Below are 13930 nucleotides of genomic sequence, written 5' to 3'. Positions count from 1 at the left end.
AGTCAGCTGTCCTTTCCTGTGTGCCCCGGTCATGTCGCCAAGACAAATGCGTTCTCTGTTTTTGATTGAATCGGGCGGTAGAAGAACTGCCCGATCGGAACTAGCAACTTCGTTGTTGTGGGGCGTTGCGCACGAAGCGGTTTGTCATGCCGAAGCTCACAGAAGCGTTATGATCTCGTGTGCCACGTCTCGTTGCTGCTTTGCGCACTCGTCTCCGTCCTCGCCATGGCCGTATAATAAACCGCTAACTGGCAAGCGTGATGCAGCTAAGGCATAAAACTATGGAATCACCACGAACTTTTGCGAAATCCTGCCAGCAAGCGGTATGGTGCTGTACTCGTTTTCCTTGGCAGAACTCTGTGACAGTTGCCCTTCTGCTTGGGTTACTTGCCAGCAATCAGCCCACGCTGGCACAGGTACAGCTCACCCTTTCTGGCGTTTTGCTTGAATCATCCTGTCAGCGAGCGTGCGATTCCCCGCAAATGATAGGATGCAGTAATCCTAGTCTCCGCGCACCGCCACTGCGTGGCATCGGGATTCTTCTCTGGGTGTTAATATGACAAAAGTAGGAATCCAAATATCGCGCCTAGAACCTAGCCGGTATGAAACGCCTCGACGCGGGAATAACTCCCGCTGTAGTGTTTTTGGGACGACACGCGTTTCCATTTTCTGTAGGCAATGCTTTGCTTGAAGGACCACCGCACGCTGCAACGAATAGTGCCGTACCACACAGGGTAAAACACAGGCTCTCCAAGCGTGAAGTACGAAGGGCTCACAACTGTTCCCCAGATGGTAGCGAATGCAGGCGCCGCATATGCCGCATCGCTGCGCGGAATCGCAGATGCGCTCGGGAAGCGGTTTCTGTTCCACTTACCGCCTGCTGCCGAATCTTCAGAGTGCGGGGTGCGAGGACTCTGTACACACTCAGGTTTCATTGTGTTGTTGCCATTGGCCCTTAGCAAAAGAGCGCTCTGTCCGCAGATGCTTGCGGGAAACAAAAACAACCTGACTGGAACAACTATTCGGCCCGCAACCTCCACCAAGGGACGACGGCAAAAACTCTCCTGTAAAACAGTGCGTGGCTGCTGAAATTAACGGTACAAACTGTAAACAAAGGACTCCTTAACTTAAACTGAGGAGTCAAATAGGTACGAACCGTACAAGGACTAATTATGTCCATCTGCGCATCTAAGTTGACTCTCGCTGCCGCCATCGAGAATGCTTCTTCTGAATGCTGGTAACGCTAACTAGGGTCCATGCAGTGCCCAACGCCTGCTACCTTGGCTACTCGCCAATATGCAGTGGACCGTGAAGCCCAGTGCCAGTAAGGCCATTCTTCCTCTTTTAGCTGTGAGCCAACTCGCAGAAACTCAAATCATGACGCGTTTGGTCGGGGTCTGGGATGAAACGGCTACAACTCAACAGTTCGGTCTGGGACGCGCCTCCCAGGAGGTGCTGCCTCAATCGCAAAATGACTCTCGCCCCCACAGCCAGTGCATGATACTACCCTGTTATCCTTCCCCGTTTGAGAAAACCCCATCAATGTAGCCATTTCACAGTTGAGCGGCATACAGCGCATCACCCCGCTGCGATCGAATGGGAGGAGTGCGTGCCTTCAACACACTGGTCGCTCGACGCCTGAATCAGTCCCGCCGAGGACAGAATTCGTAGCATCTTCCGCTTTCGAGGTTGCCTTCGCCGAAACCACCAGGCGTTGTCACTGTGTTTATCACGGGTGGTGAGCCGGCGTTACGGACAGACACGCGGCGGTCGGGTTTTCTCTGACTCGCTTGTCTTGTGGTCGAACGAGAGGAGAGTCGGCAACTGAAAAAGCCGTACGACTGCGGCTTTCTGGTCGTTCAGCTTTGCGTTTGCCGCATGTGTACTTAGCAATCACGCAAAAGGTCGAAGAGCTGCCAGCACCTCAGAGTCCTGCACCTGAAAGACGAGAGGTGCCAGCATCAAAACGCACCGGACAGCACTCGCTCTAGCAAGATCTAGCCGGTGCGGCGACCCAGCCATGCGGGTGCGCGCAGGCGCATGAAGTGGAACCCAGGGAAGTTTGACTGGGTCGGTGCTGTCGCTATTTCGAAGCATGCAAACACCTGCAGGTGGCGGTACCACAGACGCAAACAATACACCTGTATTGTGATGTGCTGCTGCTGCTGTGAAAAACGACAATCACAGCTCGTCGATCTTGCGCCTGCGCAACTGGCAGTGTGACGCGTTGTCGATGCTGCGCGGGGCTGGGCGCCTCCTGCTCGCTGAAAAAGATACTAGGGGCGGCGCACGATGGCATACTATAGCCGGACCTCTGAGAATTTTTATTACGTTTCTGTGCAGTTCTCTGACAAGAGGAATATGGTTTTTGCTCAGTAGCACTTTTTGTTCGAAGAAATGCAGTTTGTCTTCCTCGCGCCTTTGGCTTGTCTGGCTAGTGGCGAATGAGTCACCCATGCCTCTCGAGCTCGCTCATTCATGCCAAGGCTTTCTGTCTGTTTTCGACGGTTGCAGGTGCTCCGGCCGCGGTCCCTGCAGCGAATGTTTCATTCCCGATGGATGAGGAGCAGACGTTTCTGCCAGGAAGTTACAGCGTTTTTGTCGGCCGGTATGGTCGCGCTGCGGTTTCTCGGTGTCTGGCGTGTTCGTCCTCATTTCCGACTGCGAGTTTTCGCTTGTGACCGTCTGATGGCTCCGGAAGTCTCTCAGCATGTGTTGTTCCGTTCGCGTCCGTGCGTGGGTCTGCCCAAGTTTTGAGTCTTTTTCACTGTCACGTTCGTGTTTTCGGCCCTGAAGTGGGTTGCGGCCACAGCTCTTCCGGTTCGCTCTTGCTACTCAGTGTCAACTCCTCCGCTCTTTGCCTCAAGGATGGAGTCAACGTCTGCGGCTGGATCTAGCCGCTGGTCCTTCTTTAGCAGGAGAAGGAGGGATTCCGGTAGTTCCTCCACGCTACCGGAGCTCACCTGTTCGAAAAGCGGGCTCCATCCTGCCTTACCGCTGGCATCGGCGGGATCCTCCTCGTCGTTGCCTGCATCGGCAAGTGTGGAGCTGCCTCCGTCGTATCATTCGTTCGCCTTCGTCAGTGAATCTCTATTTGAGACTTGCTCTTCTCCTCCGGGCGAGGACGGAACTCCGGAGGCGCGCAGCCCCCGCGCGACTTCGCCGAACGCCAACGGGCCCCCGAGCGATGGCTCACCCGGTAAAGAACTGAAACCAGACAACCCGGCGGAGGCGGAGAAGGAGGCACAGGAAGGGCACAAGGGCAAGACAGAGGGTAGTAAGCAGGAGAAGAAGAAGGAGAGGGAGAAGACGGAGGGGGGCAAGTCGAAAAGGAGAAAGGATGGGATAGATTTTGCTGCGAGTGACGAGAAAGTCACGGACGAGAGCCGCAGGGAGGAAGTGAAGGCGAAGGAGGATTCGAGTCTAGTGAAGGAGAGTAGCTACCAGGAGGTGAAAGAGGCCAAAGGTAGGAATGCTGAGGATCGTAGCAACAAAGAGAAGGATGCGACTCGCAAGGAGGCGTCAGAGAGGACAAACCAGGAGGAGACGGATGGGACTAGCAAGAAGGAAGAGGAAGCCCGCGATGGGAAAGGCAAGGAGAACTGTGACAAAAAATCATTGAAGGATCGCGGCGGCAAGGCGTCGAAGGAGAGTGGCAAGAAGGAGAGAAGACGCTCAAGTTCGCGGGGCGCGTCTCCTGAAGCAGATGGCAACCATGACCAAAGTGCGCCGTTGCAATTGGGAGCGGACATTTCCACGCGTGTGGGAAAGAACGCTACACAGTCATCGTCTGCGTCTGGGATTTCAACCTTTTCGGGAGGCCGGGGGCCAGATCAGCTCCGTGGTGGTATGGGTCTGGCGTGCCCCGGAGGTTCTGAGAAGCCGCGGCGCGACTCCCCGTTGGTCAGTAGTCTGCTAGACCGGGTCGTAGCCAATGGTCTCCGAAGGCGTTCACTACGCGATGAGGATAAAGGGCGCGAAGAAGATGAGGCGCGCGCAAAATGGTTTGTGCCTCAAGATCCAGTCGGGTACGGGCGGGACGCGCCGGGAAAGCCGTCAGAACCAAAGATACCGTCCTGGGAGCCTGAAGTTGCCAAGGCGAAACGGGCAGTTCAACTAGTCAAAGATGAACTTTTGAGGGACAAAGGTGTGCCACTGACTCCTCTGGAATTGAGGCGTCGGGAGGCAGAGGCCATGATTTCAGGAGGCATCTTCCCTCAAGTCTACGTCTCCAAGAAAGCCTGGGAGGAGGCGAAGTTAGACAGGGTCCACAGAAAAGACTACCTCGTCAAAGCGACCCAGGGCAAGCCCTCGGAGCAAATTCTCTTTACAAAACGAGGCGACAGCTTCATCAAACCCACAGTCCTCACGCCGGACGTCACAGCATCTGAGCTACTCGGTAAGGAGCCTAGTTAGCTTGTGCACGAACGAAAACAAGAGTCCACACCTGTGAGTGAGCTGACGCAAAGAATTGGGACATCGCGGCTCGGATTCCTCGGCAACCTGCAGGATGCGTACATATAGCTATATACCTCCCACACGACGTTCAGATGTACCAGTGCCTTCAGCTGCCGCAGCGCTTGCTTGCCGCGCACAGACGTAGTCATCTACGCCTCTCATGGATCCAGAGCTGTGGAAGGGGTTGAAGAGCGGACGTTGCGTACAATTCAGCCCCGGTACTGCCGCTGGCCTCGCGCTTCGCCCCTCAAAAGGCTACTGTGGTCTGCTTACAAGCTACTCAACAAGACAACCGCACATATGTTGTCCTGGCTCTCGGCTTCTCTGGGCTCTTCATGGTGAGCGTGGTAGAGATGTGGGTTGTATCCTTTCCTGGTGCGCCTTCAGATATTCCCTGGCTTCCAGTCGATGGGTCGCAGGCGCGCGAACCCGATCCTGCGGTCCAAGACACAGTGGTAAGCTGCTCACGCGCCGGAGGGGCGGATGGCGACAGATTGCACTGTTCTGTTTGTCCGTGGTTTCCTGCTCTCGCCATACCTGTATCGGCTGGCCTCAGTTGCAGATGGCTAATGCCTGCAAAAGCCTCGTTGTAGGCTTCCCGGCAGGGTAGATTACGGCGATGTCTGAGTTTAGGCCCCCGTGCATGGCGCAGCGCGTGCTGTACGGCTGTCACAGTATCGTCGCACCGCAATTGACCTTTGTGTCTGGTGCGTAGTTACCCTCTTGCGTTCGCTGGAACCGTTTATATGTCGTTTTGAAAACTTCAAATCTGGCGCCTTATAGTCCATCGCACGAACAGGAACGGGGGCCCTTACGGTCGTGAGTTAGCACCTTATCCGCGAAATCTCGGTGCTGCATGTCTCGTACGTGAGCGTGTATGATTATGCAGCCGTGCCCCCTTTCCCGCTGTATGAATGCCTGATGTTTAGTATGCAGATACTCTTCGGGGGATGCCTGAGGTTCGCGGAGCCCGCATGGAGAACGCACCCCTGGAGTCGGCTTTGCTCGAGCGAGGCGCATGTAAGCTTCCTGCGGCTTGGATTTACCGATCCTCGCCAGCTTCCACCTGACTATACTCAGAAAGCGCCGCTCCAGCCGGCGTGCACTTCAAGGTTGCTCATTGGCTGCGTCGGCCACCGTTGGCGGCTGAGTGCGGGCGAGACAACAGGGTACGTAGTGAGAGATTGTTTGCTATCGGCGTCTTGTTGCTCTTCAGGGGATGCATACATTGAACGGCGACGGCGGCTGGACGAGGCGCAGGACGAACGCGCGACGCAGCAGCTGACGGACACTCTCCTCGGGGACCGCGGGTACATTCGAACGTTGGATTCACTGAAGAGAACCGCGTAAGCCGTTGCATCTGCATCTGTGTCCATGCGAATTCGCTCGCACAGACGCGTGGCCTCTGTGGACGTCCTCTGTTCGGACGTATGGACTCGTCGCCCTTTCAGTTTCCCGTCTTTGAGAAGGGAGGCATCCACCAGCCGTGTGTTTTCGCGGCGCAAGCAGGAGTGAGCACGTTCTGGCCTCGTGCTGCGAGAGCTCGTCATGGTTTCGCTGCAACGAACCTCACGTGTACCGTCCGCCCTGCGGTCACCACACCTTTTCTGCCGGGCGCCGCTGCTTCTTCGCGGCTGGGGGAGGCTAACTGGCTGACTCCTCGGCCTCGCTTTCTGGCTCTGCTCAGGCGCGAAATGAGTAGGAAAGAGAGCATCTTTGAAGGGGCAGTCGCGGAACGCGGAACTCAGGGCGCCTACATCCCTCTCGCAGTTGGGAAGCATGCGGAAGAAGAAGATGTCGAGGCCCTCGAACGGATCTCGGCCATGGCTGAAAAGGTGAGGAGGCCACGCAGCCTTCTCGCGTACTTGCTGGAGGCGACCATCGTTCAGGCATCGACGTAGGCGGCATGTCTTGCTGCTCTGTGTGGCGAAAACAAGGGTGGTATCTTCTGCTGTAAGGTCGACTCGATTTGGGATGCTGCAGCGTTCTGTTGGCACCTCTGTGGGCGCTTCTAAAGTTCTTTTGACTTGGGCGGTTGCCTCCTGAAGGTTCGTAAGGGGTTCAGATCCTATCGCGTGGAAATTGCGTGAAAGGAGGCACGCGCGCGCGTGTACATCCATCCCACTGCCGGTGCCGTGAAGCAGCGCAGCGTGTCTGCCGCTCGGCGCTCTACGCGGCACCCATTGTATCTGCGGCGTTGGCTTTCAGGCCGAGCAGCTAGTAGACCGTCTGTGGTCCCCGCCCACTGTGATGTGTCTCCTGGGAATGTGTGTAGGTGGCTGGCCGGCTGAAGCGAGACGAGCCCTTCGCAGACTTCTCGTGGTCACGCCAGCCGTCTTTCGATGAGTACAATGTCAACTACTATTTCAAGCTCGACAACGAGGAGAAACGCAGGGAGTTTCGCGTTACGAAAGACATAAAGGCTTCTCACGAGAGAGTCAGAGTAAGACCTACTCGTCCACAAGGCGTGAGGCCTCGCAGCAGGCAGCGTAGAGAGAGAGGAAGGAATGACGTGTGTCGCACACAAGATGGGAAGCAGCACCAAGCAACATCACACGCCACGAGAAACGTATGCCTGTAGCGGGAGACTACCTTCTCACGGCGACCTGCGGCGACTTGGTTCGCGAGAGACTCTTCTTTGAGGATGGTGCTACCGGGAGACTTCGACACCGTCAAGGAGCAAATCGTGAAGGGGCGTCATTGCTTCCATGTTCTCCGAACGCGGGCGGTGGTGGGGCGTTTGTGGCATGCATGTGTGAGTTTGGGTGTAGGGATGAACGCCGAACTGTCTCGAGATAGAATCTGAGAAGTGCGCATCAGTGAAGTGCCTTCGTGCGCCTGCAGTCCCTTCGCTTCTGGTACGGGCTCCGTTTTTCCATCTCGTGTGCCTTCGCTTTCTGCAGTTCGCAGCGAGGGCCGTCCAGCAGCTGATGGAAACGCCTGAGACAGACTCAAGAACGAAGTGGCTAGTGCGTAAGTGGGCGCTCCTTGCATCTCCAGTATCTTGCTTGATTTGCCGTCTTCTGTCCTGGTGCCTTACCAACGGACTCCGTCCTTGAATGCACCTCGCGTTTGTCTCTTTTGTCCGTCTCGCCGGGGCGCCCACACATGGCATCGATTATCTTGCATCTTCTCTGCAGTTTCCGGCGTCAGTGCGTGGATGCGCGTGACTGCGGGGGATGTAAGTATGTTCGAAGTCTCGTTGGGTGGAATGTGCCTGTCGGTGGTTTCCGGTTCGGCTTGAACAGGTCGCTTGGGATTGTGGAACTTCTGGTGTGTACCCCTGCTTGCTTCCTATTCTACGTTTTCTGTTCTGACTACTCAGTGCGAGACGTTGCCAAGCTGTATGGTGAAGATGACAACCTGCCTCCCGAGCGTCCTCCGGTCCAAGGATTGCGCCAAGCGGTCGAAGAAGGGAAGGAAACGCAAGGCGCTTCAGGGTCTGTTGAGCGGAAGGACTTGAGTTCCCAGAAAGTTTCTTCGGCTGCCCTACTCGACAGTGTGTCGCCTCCAAGGAAGAGCTCAACGTTTCGTGCGGCATCGATTCTTGGTACCGCATTGTTGACGGTAGCTCCAATCAGTACTTCACACGCCAGCTTCTCCCTCGACGGAGGTGTACCAGACAGCTCAGGCTCTGGGCAGGCCGACGAGTTTTCGTCCCGTGAGAGAGATGTGTCTCCGTTTGACCGCCAAAGCCTACGGTGTGCCGCCGTTTCTCATGAGACAGGTGACGCAGATCTAGGGACGTCAACGGGCGCGCCGCTCTTCAAGGCCTTGGCAGATGGAAGCGTGAAGGACGGGAAGTCGCCGGGAGGGGGTGTCTCGCCTTCTGAGGGAGGTGCGCAGTCTCCTGCGAAGCGGCGCTCTTTTTTGGCTGCTGCGCCGTCCTTGGATCGAGACGGGGAAGCCTCGTTTTTTTACGGAGCCGATGAACTGAATCGCTTCAAGTCCCATGACATTGGCATTGTGACCGTGAGGAGGGACGGGTCGATGCGAAAGCGTTCTTCCCTCGCTGCCGCTATGAGGGTGAGGTCTTCGTTGGGCAACAGCCACCTGTCGCGCCAACATTCGCCAGTCCCCGCGGAACAGCCCGGAGACATCCCTCCTGACAGGGAACAGTCCCGTCTTCCGAAACCGTCGTCGCCAGCGCAGTCTGCGTCTCCGTCTCGCAAAGCCAGCAGCGGCCAGCTGAGTTCAGTGTCGCGTGAGGAAGCTGCAGTGTCTCCGGGAAAAAGTCGGCGTGTCTGCGCGGCTTCGTTGGTGCCTCAGAAGAGTGGGCAGGCCGCTAAGCAAGGCGCGCAGTCTCGTGCAAATTCGTTAGATTGTCAAGCCGGTGCTGCCACGCCCAGAAAGGGAACGCTTGCTCGTCCGGGTTCTTCAGGTCATCAGGAAAAACTGTTGACGCCAAAGAGCGGAACTCCGACTCGCTCCACGTCTCCGGTTCTCGAACGGACAGCGCAGGCTTCCAAAAAACAGGGTCTGCCCTCCCTTGTGGCACGCAGAGACCAGGAGCGGGCAGTATCGACCCCTAAGAAGGGTCGAGCGCCGCTGCCTGGGCCTCCTACCCCGGCGAAAAAAGGATCGATTCTCGGCAAGGGTTGCCCGCAGCGTCCTGCGTCGGCGTTCCGTGACGCCGGCGCATCACCGTCTAAACAGGAACAGAGTCCTCGCCCGGATTCGCCTTCTAAGTCACTGCCTGTGAAGCCAGCAACCGCGGACGCAGCTGTTGCGCAGCCCGGCGCTGCGTTACCAAAGGACAACGGGTCTTCGGCGGCATCGGCACCACCGGAAACTCCTGGTGTGTCTGAGCCTGCGCCGGAGGCCGCCAGAGGAGACAAGTCGTCTATATCCACGAAGGATACAACCTCGCTCGCAGGTTCCCTGCAGTCGTCTCAGGCAAGCGCATCAGCGTCGAGCAGCGAGCAGGTCTCTGAGGCCATTCGCCCGACTACTCTTCCGCAGGCGACCGGCGAACAGCGGGTGGGACCTGAAGATAAGTGGGGAGCGAATGCTCGAAAGATGTGGAGCGCGGAGCTCTTGAGGAAGCAGTCCAGCCGATCATCGTCGTTGTCTTCTTCTTCAGGCAAGAGCAAAAAGAAACGTAGCAAAGAAGTGCTGATTCCTCCCCCGCCGGACTCTCCGTCGCTTCCGTATACTTACCAGGACCGCAACGGATGGAGCATCGACAGGCGACGCGAATGCGAGACTAAGCAGCTAGAAGCCGAACTCCGCAGTCTCAAACACCTCAAGAAAATCCTTGCGCACATCCGCGAGGCTTTGGGGCCGTCATGGGAGAAAACAGTAAGGACTCCAGCGGCTCAGGTGCCTCATGTGTTGGCTCGAGAATAAGCCAAGGGTGTGTGTAGAGGTGATGTTGATCTCTGATCGCAGCTACACAGCCCGTGCAAGCATGAATTCACCAATGCGTACGTATTCATGTGCATTAGCGAGGTAGTATACGAGTGCGGTGATACCTTTGTGAGTGTGTATGTGCGCGTTGCATGTTGTCGCCGCCCGCTGTCGCATGTGTGTAGCCAGCGCTCTGGCGAGTGTCTAGGTCTCATGCTGCTCCAGGCTCGAAGACGCTTCTATTTTCGAAGATTCGTTGGTTCCTCCCCCCACCCCCCCACCCCGCGAGTGCGAGCCGTTTTCAGCCGGTACTGAAACGATTGAAGGTGATGTCTGATGTGTTGCTCCCTAGCTGCCGTCGTCCTCAGTTCTCGTCACCTTGCTGCGCCATCCCTTCCCGATCCCGCTGCGGCACCACCTCCCGCTTTCTGGTGAAGAGCTCGTTGAGAGAGTGACGCTTGGTGGGTTCTGGGTGGACGTCTTCCACAGCGTGTGGCTGCCGCTCGCGATGGAAAGGTTTCAGATCTTCTTCACGAACTACAAAAGCGCGGGTTTCCTTGGATGGGACGAAGCGTCAAGCGTATGCGACTGGGTCTATTACTCGCGAACTCTGCCTCGGATGTTCCGATTGGCTAACTACTTGATGGCAGGTGCGTACGCGGGAACGAAGAAACTGGCAAAAAATGACAAACAACACGTGCAGCCAAACTAAAGGGGGCATCAGTGGACCTCGACCAAACGAGCAGGGTGCCACCGCGGCCCTGGTTTCGTAGTACAGCTTTAAAGAGGCGCAGGAGTCAGGGTACTCGGATCCCTACTTGACACATGCCTCTAAATAAAGGCTATTCCTGTGAATGCAACTGTGCAAGCTGTCACACAGGTACTTGGAGCCCCTACTTCTGTTAATGACTACTGCCAGGTTGCCAGCAGACAAGAAGATCGACGTCCTGGTGAACACAGAGGTCGTTCGTGACTTGGGCTTCTCATGCGCTCTCCGTTTGCTCTTTATGCTTTCCTTCAGGTGCCCTTGAGTCCCGTATTGCGGGCTTGCATCGCTTGCTCTTCCGGCTGAACGCCCTCAGCTTCTTCTCGTACCGCGTCAGTTGGTCGTTGCATTTTTCGTACTACGAAAAGAAAATATACTCTCTCCCAAACAGGAAACAGATCTTGTTGGAAGATGGGGAGACCCTCGATCCCGTCCCGATGGCCGTCTTGGCGACCAAGCTCCTTCGAAAGCTCCTCAATAATTCCACCGCTTGTACCGCCGCGCGGTACAACATTGACGCGATCAGCTTGCTGTGGCCTTACGTACTCGAATATAAAGACACCACGGTATCCAAAGAGGCTCTTTGTTTGCGCATTTTTACTTCCCCGCTAACAAACGGCTTCTTCGCAATCCTCGCTCGCGGAGAGGTACGGCTGCAACGCAATACATTTCAGGAGTAGAAAATCTGCCGTAAACCGTATGCAGAGGCTCACCCGAAGCAGGAGGAAGCCCGCGTGTTGCATAGTAATGCTGTTCTCTCTAGTGGTGTGTCTCTGCACATTTTTGTCCTGTTTAAACGAGTGCGCGGGCGCCACTCTCTATTTATGATAGTAAGACCGTGCGTAGAGTCAACGGCTGGACACAGCATGTATATTCAAATGTGAAAGAGCGGCTTTCTCATGACATCCGCCATATATCCTTCGAACGCCGTTGCACTGCTGTTCAGAACCTGGGCCGTGATACCTCATCATATGCATGCATGTTCTGCAGGTGCCGGAGATGCCCCAATCCGTTAACCTCATGCACTCTTATTTCCTCCTCCTTACAGAGTTTCTGTATGGAGGACGGCCAGCAGGTAACCTGCGCTTGTCCGAGGAGTGCAGTGTGAGTGTCGTGTGGCCTGGTTGTTTCCCACACGTCGCCGCTTTTTCAGTTTGCAAGGCTATTTCAGAGGCTATCGCCTGTGTGTATGTGTCTTTTTTTTTTGAATATTTTATACATTGTATGCGACAGCTTCACACTCTGACAACCGTGCGTACGCTTGCGTCTATCCCATACTGTGCGGGTGGAGCAGCTGCCCCAGTTGGTGCCTTCGTCAGTCAGGAGCCTCGTGGTGGCTGTGCATTGCATAAAAACTGCGTTGTGCATCTGCTTTCTCTATTCGACGCTTTGCATGATAAGGTGCCCTTCGTTGTATTCACATCTATTCGCCTGTGTATGCACGAAGGTGCATACCACTGCGCAGAATAAGATATGCATCCCTTTTCGAGTTGTGCGCGCATGAATATATGTGTTGTTTCAAAATGAGATGCACTTTGGCGGGGTTCAGAAAGGGACTTGTTTTGCTCTTGCGTGGCTTTTGCTCAGGTTTCTTTCAGTTGCTATCGAGAAGTTTCGATACGGCGGTCCCGTGCATCTGGTCGCAGGTGAATTCAGCTCTCCGGTCCGCATCCATTCGCAACATCTTTCTGTTATCCGACATTTTGACCTTCGTCACGGATCTGCTGTACCTGACGTGCCTCGACGGCGCTCCCCTGCCGCATAGAGACGCTCGGCACATCAACGATCGACTGCGGAGTCACGTTCTGGTGTTGCTCAGAACAAGTCGGCCGGACTTAGCCGATCCCCAGACGTGGGACGCCGTTGAGGAGCATGCCAAATGCTTATGGAACGCACTGGATCGCGTAAGAAGCGCACGGGGTTCTGTCTCCGTGAGAACGAGAATGCGGCACACGACGGCTTCATGTCGACGGCGCTCCAACGCAAGACAGGGTGTCGAAGGTCACTCGAAAGGGATGAAACAAGAGGAGTCATCCATTGTTTATGGAATGCTTCGGACGCCTGCAGATGGAGTCAGTGTAGACTAGGCGATTGTTTCTCATGGGGGCGCCATGGCAACTGTATTCCCTTGGCGCCTCTGCCCCGCGGTCCAGCGGCCTGCTCCAGTGGGCTGGCGCTCGAGATGCGCACATCCTCGAGAAGCCTCTGAAGCACGTCTCGCGGTTTAAATTTGGCGTCCCTTGTGCGCAATGTGCACGTTGCAGGCCTTGAGAGGCGAGGCAATCGAACCGGATCTGCTGGAGCCGTTTACTCTGCCGATGCGTTCCGCACCTCCGGAGAAGGCACAGCATGCGTATCAGCTTCCCTGGCCTTCCCTCGCAAAGATCATGCCTCTGCCGAATCAAATGCCTTGTTGGCGGCCGGGCTGCACTAGAGATCTCCGCTTGGTGATGGAGCACGTGAAGAAGCCCGTGGCGCAGCAGATCAGATACTGCCCCAAGTAAGGCGAAAGCAAAGCGAGGAGATACGCGAAACAGACGCAAAACACGCCTGCAGTGGGCAAGTCGTCGGCGCAGAGGTGACGGAATCGCATATCCTCGAGGTTCCGTCCGCGTATGTTTCAATCAAACCTGCGGGTTTTCTCGTGCATCCTTGGCCCGGCTGCGTCGGGGCGGTTTGCCTCCTTTTTTCTCGTTCTGTGTCTGACTCTCGGGAATTGCACGAGCCCACTCGAGCACGCGTTTTTTGGTTATGTCTCCATTTGCACAGGTGCCACATCGCCGCATACTGCAGTCAGCACTGTCAAGACTTGCACTGGATCCAGCACCACCATACGGTAGGTTTTTGCGAATGTGGTGGCGCGCATACCCGTTCGCCGGAAAAAGCCTTTCTCAAGGCTTGTGCGCAGGAGGAAGTAGCGACTCACGATGAGGGACCGCCTGCGAATTTCCAGACGTCCAGTGCTCTTGACGTCCCGTCCGATGTGTATCTTTTTTTCAGGTGTGCTGCTACTTCAACCGCCCGCCAAGCTTTCTTCGGTTCCACATTCTCCCCGATCAAGTTCCTGAGGCGCCTGAGTTTCCTGTCTTCGATATTTTCAAGGGCATGTTTGACATCGGCAATGCAGAGTATACCGAACGGAGATTCGAGGTGGTCTTTTAATGAGGGCGACGACACGTACAGCGATGGCCGTGGTTTTGTTCGGCTCCGCCCCGTTTCTCTGTTCGTCACCTGTCGTGCCGCCCTTATCTGGTGTCGGCGTCGTTTTCCGCGGGTTTACCATTTTACGGGTCCGTCAGGCTTTTCGTAGCCTTCGGTTTGCCCGCCAACCTTTGCCTAGTCTTCCAGTTTCGTTCT

At 55.9% G+C, this 13930-nt stretch overlaps 1 protein-coding gene across 1 annotated transcript; it reads left to right on the top strand.

Annotated features, from left to right (window-relative positions):
• Positions 1-2868: 2868 nt before the first annotated feature.
• Positions 2869-13735, top strand: BESB_068920 (uncharacterized protein; the record flags this gene model as incomplete). Its single annotated transcript, XM_029365285.1, has 15 exons — positions 2869-4399; positions 4846-4913; positions 5388-5478; positions 5675-5804; positions 6146-6293; positions 6734-6901; positions 7362-7431; positions 7784-9759; positions 10160-10457; positions 10829-11220; positions 11564-11648; positions 12161-12477; positions 12838-13073; positions 13343-13409; positions 13574-13735. 15 exons carry the CDS (start codon positions 2869-2871, stop codon positions 13733-13735), a joined length of 5739 nt encoding a protein of 1912 aa, XP_029218868.1.
• Positions 13736-13930: the final 195 nt, after the last annotated feature.

The sequence above is a fragment of the Besnoitia besnoiti genome, chromosome VI (assembly GCF_002563875.1).
Source record: "Besnoitia besnoiti strain Bb-Ger1 chromosome VI, whole genome shotgun sequence".
NCBI lineage: Eukaryota > Apicomplexa > Conoidasida > Eucoccidiorida > Sarcocystidae > Besnoitia > Besnoitia besnoiti.
This window is presented reverse-complemented; position numbering and strand designations above follow the sequence as displayed.